Source organism: Oncorhynchus keta, chromosome 9 (assembly GCF_023373465.1).
Source record: "Oncorhynchus keta strain PuntledgeMale-10-30-2019 chromosome 9, Oket_V2, whole genome shotgun sequence".
NCBI classification, from domain to species: domain Eukaryota; kingdom Metazoa; phylum Chordata; class Actinopteri; order Salmoniformes; family Salmonidae; genus Oncorhynchus; species Oncorhynchus keta.
In genome coordinates this window covers 7,187,310-7,205,920 of record NC_068429.1, presented here as the reverse complement: position 1 = coordinate 7,205,920, position 18,611 = coordinate 7,187,310, and the positions used below count along the sequence as shown (strand labels likewise).

The 18,611-nt window shown below is 46.0% G+C and overlaps 1 protein-coding gene across 1 annotated transcript in view; it reads left to right on the top strand.

Annotated features, from left to right (window-relative positions):
- The window catches only part of LOC118380269 (protein Shroom3-like), a 196,133-nt gene that overhangs the window by 108,151 nt on the left and 69,371 nt on the right, over nucleotides 1-18,611 (top strand). The window contains exons 4-5 of the mRNA XM_052525020.1: nucleotides 10,357-10,488; nucleotides 18,426-18,545. Coding sequence (XP_052380980.1) covers nucleotides 10,357-10,488; nucleotides 18,426-18,545 — 252 coding nt within the window. The remainder of the gene's footprint in view (nucleotides 1-10,356; nucleotides 10,489-18,425; nucleotides 18,546-18,611) is intronic.

Sequence of the window (18,611 nt, the reverse complement as noted above, 5' to 3'; positions counted from 1 at the left end):
CATAGTCCTATATGTTTTAATAAGGTTAGTATCACACCTCATGTATCCTAGTCCATAGTCCTATAAGGTTAGTATCACACCTCATGTAGCCCATAGTCCTATAAGGTTAGTATCACACCTCATGTAGTCTAGTCCATAGTCCTATAAGGTTAGTATCACACCTCATGTAGTCTAGCCCATAGTCCTATAAGGTTAGTATCACACCTCATGTAGTCTAGTCCATAGTCCTATAAGGTTAGTATCACACTTCTCATGTAGTAAGTCGCTCTGGATAAGAGCGTCTGCTAAATGACTTAAATGTAATGTAAATGTCTAGTCCATAGTCCTATATGTTTTAATAAGGTTAGTATCACACCTCATGTAGCCTAGCCCATAGTCCTATAAGGTTAGTATCACACCTCATGTAGCCTAGCCCATAGTCCTATATGTTTTAATAAGGTTAGTATCACACCTCATGTATCCTAGTCCATAGTCCTATAAGGTTAGTATCACACCTCATGTAGCCCATAGTCCTATAAGGTTAGTATCACACCTCATGTAGTCTAGTCCATAGTCCTATAAGGTTAGTATCACACCTCATGTAGTCTAGTCCATAGTCCTATAAGGTTAGTATCACACCTCATGTAGCCTAGTCCATAGTCCTATAAGGTTAGTATCACACCTCATGTAGTCTAGCCCATAGTCCTATATGTTTTAATAAGGTTAGTATCACACCTCATGTAGCCTAGCCCATAGTCCTATAAGGTTAGTATCACACCTCATGTAGTCTAGTCCATAGTCCTATAAGGTTAGTATCACACCTCATGTAGCCCATAGTCCTATAAGGTTAGTATCACAACTCATGTAGTCTAGTCCATAGTCCTATAAGGTTAGTATCACACCTCATGTAGTCTAGTCCATAGTCCTATAAGGTTAGTATCACACCTCATGTAGTCTAGTCCATAGTCCTATAAGGTTAGTATCACACCTCATGTGTGAGGTTTAGAGCCTAACTGGCATACGGACGTGGAACATTCATGCTTCTAGCCTACTGCCGTGTATGCATTGCTACGCTTACGATGTGAAGAAATAGACTAATAGTTGATCAACATTTAAAGCTAAAGGATCTCGTCTCGTTGCGTCAGGCTCATTGCTTAAAACAGTTTATTTTTTGATGCTAGTGGTTGTATTAATTTGGGATCTATCACATGCCACTGTCCAGACAATGTTTGAATATTTATTTCTAGCACAGAATAGAATAGGTCAACTGTTGTACTACGAGGGTTTTAGTGGATTGACGTAGGCTAGTGCTTTTAGCTGTTCGTTAAGGCCTGCGGATCTTGTTGGCTGACGAAAAGTAAATATGGACAGTTCTTTCAACATGTGCCTCATGCATCACGCAGCCTGAATGAAAACATACAGCCCGAGATTTGTATCACAACTAAAGTTACATTAAATAACTGTAAATTAAATTAAATAACTGTAAATTAAATTAAATAACTGTAAATTAAATTAAATAACTGTAAATTAAGCCATCTTCTTTGTTAACAACTCAACACAGAATAGCCCAACTGTGCGCACTCCCTCAAATAATTTGGAGAGAAAATATCCTTTCTATATTAATCAGCTATGTTCAATTGTATTCTTCATACTATAAAATAATGCCACGAAATTATAAGCAAATCTCGAACTAGTCGTAGCCCACAGCCATATGGCATAGCCAGATCAGTACCTAACATAAGGACAACTCAGAGTATAACATTCTATTTCTTCTTAAACTGCTGTTTGACTTGACATGAAACTAGACTGGAGGTTTTAGCAGCTCATTCTTCGTTTCAAAATGGAGCAGAGCTCTTGCAAAGCACGTCTACTCCATAGCACGCTCTCTAGCCCCCCCCCCCCCAGCAGCTCATTCTTGTATGGCACGTGTTTGTAGAATGTTCAAGTCCCCTATTGACTGAGGTGAATGAAGATACAACAAGGTGATCATGGGTTGGAGTCAGTTTGGCTTGTTTTTTTTGTGTTTTTTTTTACTGTTCTCCAAATAGAGTTTTAAAACTGTGTAGAAATGCAGTAAATGATAAAAGAAATCCATGGGCTCTTGTCTAAAGTAGTGCTCTGTAAAGGGAATGGGGTGCCATTTTGGTTATAGACAGAATTGAAAAAGAGAAGAGGAGAGATGGGGCCATAGAGAGGCTCTTTGTTCTGTTCTGTGAATGTGTGACCACATGTTATCATGTGTTCCGTTTCCCCTCCCAGCGTTCAAATTCATTTCTGGGCCTTGGACATTCAATAAGGACTCAGTCTGACTCTCTCTCTCTCTCTCTCTCCATTTACCCTTTCTCTCGCTCGCTCTCTGTTTCTCTGTGTCTCTCTCTTCCTTACCACCCCCTCTCTCTCTCTCTCTCTCTCTCTCTCTGTCCAACCCTCTCTCCCCCTCTCTCTCTCTCTCTCTCTCCATTTACCCTTTCTCTCGCTCGCTCTCTGTTTCTCTGTGTCTCTCTCTTCCTTACCACCCCCTCTCTCTCTCTCTCTCTCTCTCTCTCTCTCTCTCTCTCTGTCTCTCTCTCCCTCTCTCTCCCTCTCTCTCTCTCTCTCTCTCTGTTAGTTCCCAGTGCCCCTGTACTGAGCATCTCAGGGCAGGATGTTTATTTCATGCTCTATCATACGTTAGCGAGGTAATAACGTTTAATTACGTGCTTGTTTAAGCCTATCACGCCGGCCTCTGCCCGCCAACTGCCATTTTGGAGTTTGGCATTGAGCGGTAGCGTTCGAGGACGAAGCAGGCTATCAGGCCGTACCATGGAGCTGCTTGGGGTCTTTTACAGGAGGAAGCTCTGGAGGAAACAGAAAGGGGATGTAGGTCTGGGGACAGAGACAGGGGTTCTGGGGCGGTCAGACAGGGCGCTGTGCAAGTCCCCTTCTGAGACCAACGTCAACCACCTGGCCACCGGACTCATCTCCAAGGTGCTACGCTTCACCAGGTAACACACAGGGAGGTTGGATGGGTTTAAGGTAACAGAAACTGAGAGTTAGGCTTAGTACTAAAGTTAACTTGACTCCACAACTTGGACTTGTTTGAATAAGAGTGACTTGGTCCCACCTAGGAGGTAGGCTGGGCCGGCTCCAGGTATCATTTTTTAAATTTTAAATTTGACCTTTATTTAACTAGACAAGTCAGTTAAGAACAAATTCTTATTTTCAATGACGGCCTAGGAACAGTGGGTTAACTGCCTGTTTAGGGGCAGAACGACAGATTTGTACCTTGTCAACTCGGGGATTTGAACTTGCAACCTTCCAGTTACTAGTCCAACGCTCTAATCACTAGGCTAACCTGCCGCCCCAAGCGACATAAACCGTCGCTTAGAATAATAGAATACACAAGGAGGAAATTCGAAATGTAGTTGTACATCATCAGTTTTTGTTCTCTTGTTATGTCAGTCACTGACAGTCACTCCATTAGCCATGTCAGCTAACATGTTTTAGATTGGTAAATTAGTCTAGCCAACTATCTAAATGTGTAGTAATCATGGTGGAACACCGACCATTCACTCAGGGCACATTCCGTCAAGGCCACAATTTTCATTTTGTTAGTCACTCTCACCCAGAGAGTGAGTCATGGCAAAATGTTTACAATTGCAGGAAATGTGCTTTAAAAGAAAATACAAATATTCTCCACCACATGGCAAAATGTGTTGAATTGAAGGAAATTAATTTTAAAATGTATGTTTTTCTCTCTGTCGTCAAAATGTTTAGGCCGCGAGGTGGGTGGCCCCCAACAAAATCTCGCTTAGGGACCCCTGGTGGTAGGGTTAGTACCAGGGTAACATACTGGGAGGGTTAGTACCAGGGTAACATACTGGGAGGGTTAGTACCAGGGTAACATACTGGGAGGGTTAGTACCAGGGTAACATACTGGGAGGGTTAGTACCAGGGTAACATACTGGGAGGGTTAGTACCAGAGTAACATACTGGGAGGGTTAGTACCAGGGTAACATACTGGGAGGGTTAGTACCAGAGTAACATACTGGGAGGGTTAGTACCTGGGTAACATACTGGGAGGGTTAGTACCAGGGTAACATACTGGGAGGGTTAGTACCAGGGTAACATACTGGGAGGGTTAGTACCAGAGTAACATACTGGGAGGGTTAGTACCTGGGTAACATACTGGGAGGGTTAGTACCTGGGTAACATACTGGGAGGGTTAGTACCAGGGTAACATACTGGGAGGGTTAGTACCAGGGTAACATACTGGGAGGGTTAGTACCAGAGTAACATACTGGGAGGGTTAGTACCAGGGTAACATACTGGGACTGCAGTTGTAGGTTTCACCTGCTCTGTAGTCTGTGGTCTGTCTTCTAATGAGGCTGGTTTATTGGGACACAGGATTTAAACAGAACGTGTTGTATTTCCAGTGTGTGGACTGGATTCCATACTCAGGCGCGGTGTGGGGAGGGACTATCTGCAGTTTTAGAATGGTTGGAAATGTTGATCAATGTGTCTGTTTTATGTACCTAAATTATTTTGTTATTGTTAAGTAAAGTTGGATAAATGGTTAAAAAAAAAATGCTGGAATGTTGTAGAAATATGTGTTACGTGATGAATCATTATGGGGGGGGGTAAACAATGGCTTCTTTCATGTTTCTCTAGCTGGGCGAAGGTGAAGATAGCATCGTTTCCTGTTTATATTCCACACTAAGTGTTGTAGGTTTTTGGGATCAAGAAGATCTTCTTAAATATGATGGCTGCCTGTTAGACAGCTAGTAGGAAGAATAGCATAGCTGAGAAGAGCTGTTGTTTCTAAACAGGAGAGGTTGGAGAGCTTGAATCCAACAAATTAATCTAGATTAGGGACCGACTGTTGTGTACTCTGCTTAAATCGGACTACTGTGAAAGCTTGGTTGTGAAGCTGCTGTGTTGATAGCTAGGCCTCCAGTGTTTCTGGTGAGAAGGGAGGACAAGGGGGAGGTAGAGCCAGGGAGAGGGGGCGTCACACTGCTGTCCTGGCTGTCAACACAGTGATAGCATGCAGCTGGACTCTCCTGTGGCTCAGGGCCGTCCCAGCCTGCAGTAGACATCACCATCCCAGTCTGCAGTAGGCCTCACCCTCCCAGCCTGCAGTAGACATCACCATCCCAGTCTGCAGTAGGCCTCACCCTCCCAGCCTGCAGTAGACATCACCATCCCAGTCTGCAGTAGGCCTCACCCTCCCAGCCTGCAGTAGACATCACCATCCCAGTCTGCAGTAGGCCTCACCCTCCCAGCCTGCAGTAGACATCACCATCCCAGTCTGCAGTAGGCCTCACCATCCCAGCCTGCAGTAGGCCTCACCATCCCAGCCTGCAGTAGGCCTCACCATCCCAGCCTGCAGTAGGCCTCACCCTCCCAGCCTGCAGTAGACATCACCATCCCAGTCTGCAGTAGGCCTCACCCTCCCAGCCTGCAGTAGACATCACCATCCCAGTCTGCAGTAGGCCTCACCCTCCCAGCCTGCAGTAGACATCACCATCCCAGTCTGCAGTAGGCCTCACCCTCCCAGCATGCAGTAGACATCACCATCCCAGTCTGCAGTAGGCCTCACCATCCCAGTCTGCAGTAGGCCTCACCATCCCAGCCTGCAGTAGACATCACCATCCCAGTCTGCAGTAGGCCTCACCCTCCCAGCCTGCAGTAGACATCACCATCCCAGTCTGCAGTAGGCCTCACCATCCCAGCCTGCAGTAGAACCAGCTCCAGCCTGCAGTAGAACCAGCTCCAGCCTGCAGTAGGCCTCACCGTCCCAACCTGCAGTAGGCCCAGCTCCAGGCTGTAGTAGAACCAGCTCCAGCCTGCAGTATGCCCAGCTCCAGCCTGCAATAGGCCCAGCTCCAGCCTGCAGTATGCCCAGCTCCAGCCTGCAATAAACCCAGCTCCAGCCTGCAATAAACCCAGCTCCAGCCTTCAATAAACCCAGCTCCAGCCTGCAGTAGGCCCAGCTCCAGCCTGCAGTAGGCCCAGCTCCAGCCTGCAATAAACCCAGCTCCAGCCTGCAGTAGGCCCAGCTCCAGCCTGCAGTAGGCCCAGCTCCAGCCTGCAGTAGGTCTCACCGTCCCAACCTGCAGTAGGCCCAGCTCTAGTCTACAATAGACCTCACCGTCCTAGCCTGCAGTAGGCCCAGCTCCAGCCTGCAGTAGGCCCAGCTCCAGCCTGCAGTATGCCCAGCTCCAGCCTGCAATAGGCCCAGCTCCAGCCTGCAGTAGGCCCAGCTCCAGCCTGAAGTAGGCCCAGCTCCAGTCTGCAGTAGGCCCATCTCCAGTCTGCAGTAGAACCAGCTCCAGCCTGCAGTACGCCCAGCTCCAGCCTGCAATAGGCCCAGCTCCAGTCTGCAGTAGAACCAGCTCCAGCCTGCAATATGCCCAGCTCCAGTCTGCAGTAGAACCAGCTCCAGCCTGCAGTAGGCCCAGCTCCAGCCTGCAGTAGGCCCAGCTCCAGCCTGCAGTAGGCCCAGCTCCAGCCTGCAGTAGGCCCAGCTCCAGTCTGCAGTAGGCCCATCTCCAGTCTGCAGTAGAACCAGCTCCAGCCTGCAATATGCCCAGCTCCAGTCTGCAATAGGCCCAGCTCCAGTCTGCAGTAGAACCAGCTCCAGCCTGCAGTACGCCCAGCTCCAGCCTGCAATAGGCCCAGCTCCAGTCTGCAGTAGAACCAGCTCCAGCCTGCAATATGCCCAGCTCCAGTCTGCAGTAGAACCAGCTCCAGCCTGCAGTAGGCCCAGCTCCAGCCTGCAATAGGCCCAGCTCCAGCCTGCAGTCGGCCCAGCTCCAGCCTGCAGTAGGCCTCACCGTCCCAACCTGCAGTAGGCCCAGCTCCAGTCTGCAGTAGGCCTCACCGTCCCAACCTGCAGTAGGCTCAGCTCCAGTCTGCAGTAGGTCCAGCTCCAGTCTGCAGTAGGCCCAGCTCCAGTCTGCAGTAGGCCTCAATGTCCCAACCTGCAGTAGGTCCAGCTCCAGTCTGCAGTAGGCCCAGCTCCAACCTGCAGTAGGCCCAGCTCCAGCCTATTTGGACGGGGTGAGGCATGGGCCACCTCAGTCCTCTGTTTGTTTTTTGGACACAAGATGGTCCCTTACAGGAAAAATAAAGCTTCAGTAGGATCACTACTGTTATCCCAACCTCCTCGCCTCCTCTGTATGTCCAATAGGGTTCAATATCAGGGTTTAAACCGGATGACTTGACAAAACATACTCCCAGCAGAAGCACACAATGTACTAAGAAAGCTGCATGTGGTGTAGACAGCTCATTGGATAAAGGGTGTATGGGTATTGGTGTAGGCAGCTCATTGGATAAAGGGTGTATGGGTATTGGTGTAGGCAGCTCATTGGATAAAGGGTGTATGGGTATTGGTGTAGACAGCTCATTGGATAAAGGGTGTATGGGTATTGGTGTAGGCAGCTTATTGGATAAAGGGTGTATGGGTATTGGTGTAGGCAGCTCATTGGATAAAGGCTGTATGGGTATTGGTGTAGACAGCTCATTGGATAAAGGGTGTATGGGTATTGGTATAGGCAGCTCATTGGATAAAGGCTGTATGGGTATTGGTGTAGACAGCTCATTGGATAAAGGGTGTATGGGTATTGGTATAGGCAGCTCATTGGATAAAGGGTGTATGGGTATTGGTGTAGACAGCTCATTGGATAAAGGCTGTATGGGTATTGGTGTAGACAGCTCATTGGATAAAGGGTGTATGGGTATTGGTGTAGACAGCTCATTGGATAAAGGCTGTATGGGTATTTGTGTAGGCAGCTCATTGGATAAAGGCTGTATGGGTATTGGTGTAGACAGCTCATTGGATAAAGGCTGTATGGGTATTGGTGTAGGCAGCTCATTGGATAAAGGGTGTAACCAAGGGTGTAACCATTTAAAATACCTTGCCTGGTACAATGGAACCAATAGAATAGTCGCAATTGTCCAGTGGGGGACTCCAGACAGACTAGTAACCCTGTCCAGTGGGGGACTCCAGACAGACTAGTAACCCTGTCCATCAGGGGACTCCAGACAGACTAGTAACCCTGTCCATCAGGGGACTCCAGACAGACTAGTAACCCTGTCCAGTGGGGGACTCCAGACAGACTAGTAACCCTGTCCATCAGGGGACTCCAGACAGACTAGTAACCCTGTCCATCAGGGGACTCCAGACAGACTAGTAACCCTGTCCAGTGGGGGACTCCAGACAGACTAGTAACCCTGTCCATCAGGGGACTCCAGACAGACTAGTAACCCTGGCCATCAGGGGACTCCAGACAGACTAGTAACCCTGTCCATCAGGGGACTCCAGACAGACTAGTAACCCTGTCCATCAGGGGACTCCAGACAGACTAGTAACCCTGTCCATCAGGGGACTCCAGACAGACTAGTAACCCTGTCCATCAGGGGACTCCAGACAGACTAGTAAGCCTGTCCATCAGGGGACTCCAGACAGACTAGTAACCCTGTCCAGTGGGGACTCCAGACAGACTAGTAACCCTGTCCATCAGGGGACTCCAGACAGACTAGTAACCCTGTCCATCAGGGGACTCCAGACAGACTAGTAACCCTGTCCAGTGGGGGACTCCAGACAGACTAGTAACCCTGTCCATCAGGGGACTCCAGACAGACTAGTAACCCTGTCCATCAGGGGATTCCAGACAGACTAGTAACCCTGTCCATCAGGGGACTCCAGACAGACTAGTAACCCTGTCCAGTGGGGGACTCCAGACAGACTAGTAACCCTGTCCATCAGGGGACTCCAGACAGACTAGTAACCCTGTCCATCAGGGGACTCCAGACAGACTAGTAACCCTGTCCATCAGGGGACTCCAGACAGACTAGTAACCCTGTCCATCAGGGGACTCCAGACAGACTAGTAACCCTGTCCATCAGGGGACTCCAGACAGACTAGTAACCCTGTCCATCAGGGGACTCCAGACAGACTAGTAACCCTGTCCAGTGGGGGACTCCAGACAGACTAGTAACCCTGTCCATCAGGGGACTCCAGACAGACTAGTAACCCTGTCCAGTGGGGGACTCCAGACAGACTAGTAACCCTGTCCATCAGGGGACTCCAGACAGACTAGTAACCCTGTCCATCAGGGGACTCCAGACAGACTAGTAACCCTGTCCAGTGGGGTACTCCAGACAGACTAGTAGAAAAAACACTTAGTGTTTTTAAAGATTTCAAATACTATTTCAACCCAGGTCTGATTCACAGGAAGTGATCACAGCTGTAATGAATCATCAACAAATTGTCATAAACCCTCTGAGGCATTGCGATGCGATCTGATATGGCTAACCACGTTAAAATGTTGGTTGTGATTCCCCCTGTGCTTCCCTCCAAATGCTAATATCTTCCAGCTTGTCGCTTACATAACAATACATAAGCCTTGACAGTGATTAGACTATAGCAGAGACATGCATGGAATGACAGTATGGGTCAGTGGGCTGTAACTCCATTATGTGTATAAAGACTTTATGTAACAGAACCTTTCTTCTTTAAGGTTGCAGCCCCTATCATCACCAAGACTATCTCTGACCTTTTTTCACCTGTCTCTCTTCCCTGGGGAGGTTCCCATTGCTTGGAAGACAGCCACGGTTCATCCTTTATTTAAAGGGAGAGATCAAGCTGATCCTAACTGTTATAGGCCTATTTCGATTTTGCCCTGTTTTATAAAAAATGTTGGAAAAACTTGACTGGCTTTCTTGATGTCAATAGTATTCTGTCCGGTATACAATCTGGTTTCTGCTCAGGTTATGGATGTGTCACTGCAACCCTAAAGGTCCTAAATTATATCACCATTACCCTTGATTCTGAGCAATGTGCTGCTATTTTTATTGACTTGGCCAAAGCTTTTGATGCGGTTGACCATTCCATTATTGTGGGCCGGCTAAGGAGTATTGGTGTCTCTGAGGGGTCTTTGATCTGGTTTGCTAACTACCTCTCTCAAAGAGTGCAGTGTATAAAGTCAGAACATCTGCTATCTCAGCCACTGCCTGTCACCAAGGGAATACCCCAAGATTTGATCCTAGGCCCAACACTCTTCTCAATTTCTTCTAGTGGTTTGAATGTTTAGTTCAAGGATCTCCCAGCAGCCTAAAAGACATGGTATGATTACTGGTACATCTTTGTTGTTTGTCGTTATGGAAATCCCGGGAGTGTGTACTGCGTTCCTTATTGTTGGTCTGTGTCATATAGTTCTGTTTTTGTTGTTATGCTATGTGTGTGTGTGTGTGCAGGCCTGTGTTCGCGTGTGTGACTGAGTTCATGTGTGTGACTTAGCATGCATAGTCCTCTCCCTCTGTCTGAGCTGTCTCTCTCCCTCAGACGTAGCGAGCCCGTCTCCAGACCTCACTTTCTGTTCTGTTCTACAGACGCAGTGAGCCCGTCTCCAGACCACACTCGTGGCACTCCACCAAACTAGGCGAGGGCCAGCCAGACCCCAGCATGGTGCAGATATCCCAGGGCACCATAGACCCTCCCTGGCATCACACATTCAACTCCAGGTTAGTCAATCAATCAATCAAGTCATAAATCAATCAATTAAGTAATCAGTAAATCAAATATATTTATAAAGCCATTTTTTTAAACAGTTGTCACAAAGTGCTTTTACAGTTTTGTAGCGATGGAGGGGTGAACACAGGATCTGGGTTTATCAATTTTTTAATCAATTTTTCTATCAAATTTACAATATTTTGATTCTTAAACATGTTCAGTAGGTTATGATTATACCTTGATGAAGACAGCTTGTCTGTCAAAACATTGGACATCAGGTTATTCAATGATTGCATCTGAGCTCCTAGAGTGTGTGACTCTCCTTCTCTTCAAGTGTTCTACTCCGCTAGCCAGCACCTCGCCTATATTAGTGTGCGTTTCTTTCGCCTCTGAAGTAGGTTATGAGGAACAGGAAGGCCCGCACACTGTTGGTGTTCCCAAGTAAAGCTAGGTTTCCTTCCAATTGGCGACAGATTTTCATGCGAATATTCTAAAATCTGCATAAAAACACCAGAGATGTTTCCATCAAATGGACTTTTTGCAGATACAGTTGAAGTCGGAAGTTTACATACACCTTAGCCAAATACATTTAACCTGTTACTCCTACCCCCTACTTTTTCGAAACATTCTGTTAAAAATCGCGCAACATTTCAGCGCCCTGCTGCTCATGCCAGGAATATAGTATATGCATATGATTAGTATGTGTGGATAGAAAACACTCAGACGTTTATAAAACTGGTTAAATCACGGCTGTGACTATAACAGAACGTGCGTTTCATCGAAAAGAGCAGGAAAATCTGATCACTGAAAATGGAAATATATATCCATCCGCCACTTCAACCATTGATAAAGGCGAACCACAATAAATGGGGCTGAGGTTGCAATACCTACAGCTTCCACACGATGTCAACAGTCTTGTCATTTGCCTAGGCTTTGTTTCTTGGTCAAACAAAGAAGAGACAAGCCATTTGTTCAGGTCTCCGACTGGATATTTTGGTTGAGATTTACCCGGACATTATTTCCAGACGGACAGCTAAAGAAAATACATTGCCTCGTGATCAATTTGATCGCTTATTAACGTGTACTAATACCTAAAGTTGCATTACAGAAGTATTTCGAAGTGTTTTGTGAAAGTTTATCATCAACTTTTTTTATTTAAAAAAATGACGTTACGTTATAAGACGCTATTTTTTTCCGTTTATCACACAGTCTTCATAGATCGATATCTAGGCTATATATGGACCGATTTAATCGAAAAAAAGACCCAATAGTGATTATGGGACATCTAGGAGTGCCAACAAAGAAGATGGTCAAAGGTAATGAATGTTTTATATTTTATTTGTGCGGTTTGTGTAGCGACGACTATGCTAATTATTTTGTTTACGTCCCCTGCGGGTCTTTTGGGGTGTTACGTGCTATCAGATAATAGCTTCTCATGCTTTCGCCGAAAAGCATTTTAAAAATCTGACTTGTTGCCTGGATTCACAACGAGTGTAGCTTTAATTCAATACCCTGCATGTGTATTTTAATGAACGTTTGAGTTTTAACTAATACTATTAGCATTTAGCGTAGCGCATTTGCATTTCCAGATGTCGAGATGGGACGCCTGCGTGTCAGGTAGGAGCAAGAGGTTAAACCCAGTTTTTCACAATTCCTGATATTCAATCCGGGTAAACATTCCCCGTCTTAGGTCAGTTAGGATCACAACTTTATTTTAAGAATGTGAAATGTCAGAGTAATAGTAGAGAGAACGATTTATTTCAGTTTTTATGTATTTCATCACATTCCCAGTGGGTCAGAAGTTTACATACACTCAATTAGTATTTGTTAGCATTGCCTTTAAATAGTTTAACTTGGGTCAAACATTGCAGGTCGCCTTCCACAAGCTTCCCACAATAATTTGGGTGAATTTTGGCCCATTCCTCCTGACAGAGCTGGTGTAACTGAGTCTGGTTTGTAGGCCTCCTTGCTCGCACATGCTTTTTCAGTTCTGCCCACACATTTTCTATAGGATTGAGGTCAGGGCTTTGTGATGGCCACTCCAATACCTTGCCTTTGTTGTCCTTAGGCCATTTTGCCACAACTTTGGAGGTATGCTTGGGGTCATTGTCCATTTGGAAGACCCATTTGTGACCAAGCTTTAACTTCCTGTGTCTTGAGATGTTGCTTCAATATATCCACATAATTGTCCTGCCTCATGATGCCATCTATTTTGTGAAGTGCACCAGTCCCTCCTGCAGCAAAGCACCCCCACAACATGATGCTTCTACCCCTGTGCTTCACAGTTGGGATGGTGTTCTTCGGCTTGCAAGCCTCCCTCTTTTTCCTACAAACATAACAATGGTCATTATGGCCAAACAGTTATATTTTTGTTTCATCGGACCAGAGGACATTTCTCCAAAAGGTATGATCTTTGTCCCCATGTGCAGTTGCAAACCGTAGTCTGGCTTTTTTATGGCGGTTTTGGAGTAGTGGCTTCTTCCATGCTGAGCGGCCTTTCAGGTTATGTCGATATAGGACTTGTTTTACTGTGGATATAGATACTTTTGTACCTGTTTCCTCCAGCATCTTTTCGCACCAAAGTACGTTCATCTCTAGGAGACAGAACGCATCTCCTTCCTGAGCGGTATGACGGCTGCGTGGTCCCATGGTGTTTATACTTGTGTACTACTGTTTGAACAGATGAACGTGGTACCTTCAGGCATTTGGAAATTGCTCCCAAGGATGAACCAGACTTGTGGAGGTATACAATTTGTTTCTGAGGTCTTGGCTGATTTCTTTTGATTTTCCATGATGTCAAGCAAAGAGGCACTGAGTTTGAAGGTAGGAAATGCGATACAGTGAATTCAAAGTGAAATAATCTGTTTGTAAACAATTGTTGTAAAAATTACTTGTGTCATGCACAAAGTAGATGTCCTAATTGACTTGCCAAAACTATAGTTTGTTAAACAATACATTTGTGGAGTGGTTGAAAAATGAGTTTTAATGACTCCGACCTAAGTGTATGTAAACTTCCGACTTCAACTGTACAATGCTGTGCGTGATGACGTAGTAAACACAAATAAAAATACATTTTGCAGTTAAATTCTCATGTACCTAATAAAAAATAAAAGTTAAATGGCTTTACATCGTATTTTCCAATCTACTAATAGTTTTCCCACACAAAACAATTTGCGTTATTTAGCAGGTGTGCCCACTTCAGTATTGGACACTCCGTTCTAGATACTGTATCTGTGCAGAGCTCTATCTATTGGAGCTCACGAATAGCCTACATGACCAGATTATTAGGGACGAAATTTGCGAGATCATTTTTTATTTGTCAAACGGCAGCCAAGCATCGATGATTGAGTCAATGTGGAGGCTATATACAGGGTGTTACGGTACAGAGTCAACGTGGAGGCTATATACAGGGTGTTTCTGGTACAGAGTCAATGTGGAGGCTATATACAGGGTGTACTGGTACAGAGTCAATGTGGAGGCTATATACAGGGTATTACGGTACAGAGTCAACGTGGAGGCTATATACAGGGTGTTACGGTACAGAGTCAATGTGGAGGCTATATACAGGGTGTTTCTGGTACAGAGTCAATGTGGAGGCTATATACAGGGTGTACTGGTACAGAGTCAACGTGGAGGCTATATACAGGGTGTTACGGTACAGAGTCAATGTGGAGGCTATATACAGGGTGTACTGGTACAGAGTCAATGTGGAGGCTATATACAGGGTATTACGGTACAGAGTCAACGTGGAGGCTATATACAGGGTGTTACGGTACAGAGTCAATGTGGAGGCTATATACAGGGTGTTTCTGGTACAGAGTCAATATGGAGGCTATATACAGGGTGTACTGGTACAGAGTCGATGTGGAGGCTATATACAGGGTGTTACGGTACAGAGTCAATGTGGAGGCTATATACAGGGTGTACTGGTACAGAGTCAATGTGGAGGCTATATACAGGGTGTTACGGTACAGAGTCAATGTGGAGGTTATATACAGGGTATTACGGTACAGAGTCAATGTGGAGGCTATATACAAGGGGTACCGGTACAGAGTCAATGTGGAGGCTATATACAGGGTGTTACGGTACAGAGTCAATGTGGAGACTATATACAGGGTTTTACGGTACAGAGTCAAAGTGGAGACTTATATACAGGGTATTACGGTACAGAGTCAATGTGGAGACTTATATACAGGGTGTTACGGTACAGAGTCAATGTTGAGACTATATACAGGGTTTTACGGTACAGAGTCAATGTGTAGGCTATATACAGGGTATTACGGTACAGAGTCAATGTGGAGGCTATATACAGGGGGTACCGGTACAGAGTCAATGTGGAGGCTATATACAGGGGGTACCAGTACAGAGTCAATGTGGAGGCTATATACAGGGTGTTACGGTATAGAGTCAATGTGGAGGCTATATACAGGGTTTTACGGTACAGAGTCAATGTGGAGGCTATATACAGGGTTTTACGGTACAGAGTCAATGTGGAGGCTATATACAAGGGGTACCGGTACAGAGTCAATGTGGAGGCTATATACAGGGGGTACCGGTACAGAGTCAATGTGTAGACTATATACAGGGTGTTACGGTACAGAGTCAATGTGGAGGCTATATACAGGGTGTACTGGTACAGAGTCAATGTGGAGGCTATATACAGGGTGTTACGGTACAGAGTCAATGTGGAGGCTATATACAGGGTGTACTGGTACAGAGTCAATGTGGAGGCTATATACAGGGTGTTACGGTACAGAGTCAATGTGGAGGTTATATACAGGGTGTACTGGTACAGAGTCAATGTGGAGGCTATATACAGGGTGTTACGGTACAGAGTCAATGTGGAGGCTATATACAGGGTGTTACGGTACAGAGTCAATGTGGAGACTATATACAGGGTTTTACGGTACAGAGTCAAAGTGGAGACTTATATACAGGGTATTACGGTACAGAGTCAATGTGGAGACTTATATACAGGGTGTTACGGTACAGAGTCAATGTTGAGACTATATACAGGGTTTTACGGTACAGAGTCAATGTGGAGGCTACATACAGGGTATTACGGTACAGAGTCAATGTGGAGGCTATATACAAGGGGTACCGGTACAGAGTCAATGTGGAGGCTATATACAGGGGTACCGGTACAGAGTCAATGTGGAGACTATATACAGGGTGTTACGGTACAGAGTCAATGTGGAGGCTATATACAGGGGGTACCGGTACAGAGTCAATGTGTAGACTATATACAGGGTGTTACGGTACAGAGTCAATGTGGAGGCTATATACAGGGTTTTACGGTACAGAGTCAACGTGGAAGCTATATACAGGGTGTACCGGTACAGAGTCAATGTGGAGGCTATATACAGGGTGTTACGGTACAGAGTCAATGTGGAGGCTATATACAGGGTTTTACGGTACAGAGTCAATGTGGAGGCTATATACAGGGGTACCGGTACATAGTCAATTTGGAGGCTATATACAGGGGGTACCTGTACAGAGTCAATGTGGAGGCTATATACAGGGGGTACCAGTACAGAGTCAATGTGGAGGCTATATACAGGGGTACCGGTACAGAGTCAATGAGGAGGCTATATACAGGGTTTTACGGTACAGAGTCAATGTGGAGGCTATATACAGGGGGTACCAGTACAGAGTCAATGTGGAGGCTATATACAGGGGGTACCGGTACAGAGTCAATGTGGAGGCTATATACAGGGGGTACCGGTACAGAGTCATTGTGGAGGCTATATACAGGGTTTTACAGTACATAGTCAATGTGGAGGCTATATACAGGGTTTTACGGTACATAGTCAATGTGGAGGCTATATACAGGGTTTTACGGTACATAGTCAATGTGGAGGCTATATACAGGGGGTACCGGTACAGAGTCAATGTGGACGCTATATACAGGGGGTACCGGTACGTAGTCAATGTGGAGGCTATATACAGGGGTTACCAGTACAGAGTCAATGTGGAGGCTATATACAGGGGGTACCGGTACAGAGTCAATGTGGAGGCTATATACAGGGGGTACTGGTACAGAGTCAATGTGGAGGCTATATACAGGGGGTACCGGTACAGAGTCAATGAGGAGGCTATATACAGGGTGTTACGGTACAGAGTCAATGTGGAGGCTATATACAGGGTTTTACGGTACAGAGTCAATGTGGAGGCTATATACAGGGGTACCGGTACAGAGTCAATGTGGAGGCTATATACAGGGGTACCAGTACAGAGTCAATGTGGAGGCTATATACAGGGTGTTACAGTATAGAGTCAATGTGGAGGCTATATACAGGGGTACCAGTACAGAGTCAATGTGGAGGCTACATACAGGGGTACCAGTACAGAGTCAATGTGGAGGCTATATACAGGGGTACCGGTACAGAGTCAATGTGGAGGCTATATACAGGGGTACCAGTACAGAGTCAATGTGGAGGCTATATACAGGGTGTTACGGTACAGAGTCAATGTGGAGGCTATATACAGGGTTTTACGGTACATAGTCATTGTGGAGGCTATATACAGGGTTTTACAGTACATAGTCAATGTGGAGGTTATATACAGGGTGTTACGGTACAGAGTCAATGTGGAGGCTATATACAGGGTTTTACGGTATATAGTCAATATGGAGGCTATATACAGGGTTTTACGGTACATAGTCAATGTGGAGGCTATATACAGGGTGTTACGGTACAGAGTCAATATGGAGGCTATATACAGGGTTTTACGGTACAGAGTCAATGTGGAGGCTATATACAGGGGTACCGGTACAAAGTCGATGTGGAGGCTATATACAGGGGTACCAGTACAGAGTCAATGTGGAGGCACACACACACACACACACACACACACACACACACACACACACACACACACACACACACACACACACACACACACACACACACACACACACACACACACACACACACACACACACACACACACACACACATATAAAAAGAGAGGGGAGGTGGGTATTGACGTCATCTTTCAACTACAGAGGGACATTCCTGATGACACCTCACCTCTACCGTTCCCATGACAACTGTGACTCCCACTCGGAGCGTCTTGGCTCGTCCAATGCGGTTGCAGTGTTATTTGCAGAGGCAGAGAGAGAGAGAGAGAAAGAGAGAGACAGAGAGGCACATTGCAGCCTCTTCAGTTCTGAGAGTAATGTGGAAGAGGGTAATGCAGCTGTGTTGCTCATGGATGAGGGAACGTTGCTATGAGAGCGATTGTGCTGACGTCCTCATCACATTCATTACCGCTGCAGAAATAACAACCAACACTGGGCCTCCACCATCCCCCAACACACACACACACACACACACACATGCAGACTACACACACACATGCAGACTCCACACAGACATGCAGACTACACACACAGACATGCAGACTACACACAGACATGTAGACCACACACAGACATGCAGACTACACACAGACATGCAGACTACACACAGACATGCAGACTACACACACAGACATGTAGACCACACACAGACATGCAGACTACACACAGACATGTAGACTACACACAGACATGTAGACTACACACAGACATGCAGACTACACACAGACATGTAGACTACACACAGACATGTAGACTACACCAGACATGCAGACTACACACAGATATGCAGACTACATACAGACAGACAGTGACCTGGCTCTAGCCAGGAGTAGTGTACTATGTAGGGAATATGGCCCTGGTCAGTAGTAGTGTAGTATGTAGGGAATATGGCCCTGGTCAGTAGTAGTGTACTATGTAGGGAATATGGCCCTGGTCAGTAGTAGTGTACTATGTAGGGAATATGGCCCTGGTCAGTAGTAGTGTTCTATGCAGGCAGCTCTTTGGTTACGAGTCTATTGCTGTCTATCTCTAAATTATTTTCTAAAAACTCTCTCTCTCTCTTTCCATCTCTCTCCTCTTCCACAGTGCGTCCACTACAGACCTGTCAGGTTACGACCCAGGTTACCTGAGGAAGAGTCCAGACCAGTACAGTTCTAGAGGAAGTATGGAGAGCCTTGGGGAGCACCACGGCCACCCAGCCTACAGGTTCTGCTCTTGTTAATAGGGCCTTTTTTTATCCTCAATCATTTTCAATGTGTGTAATAATAATAT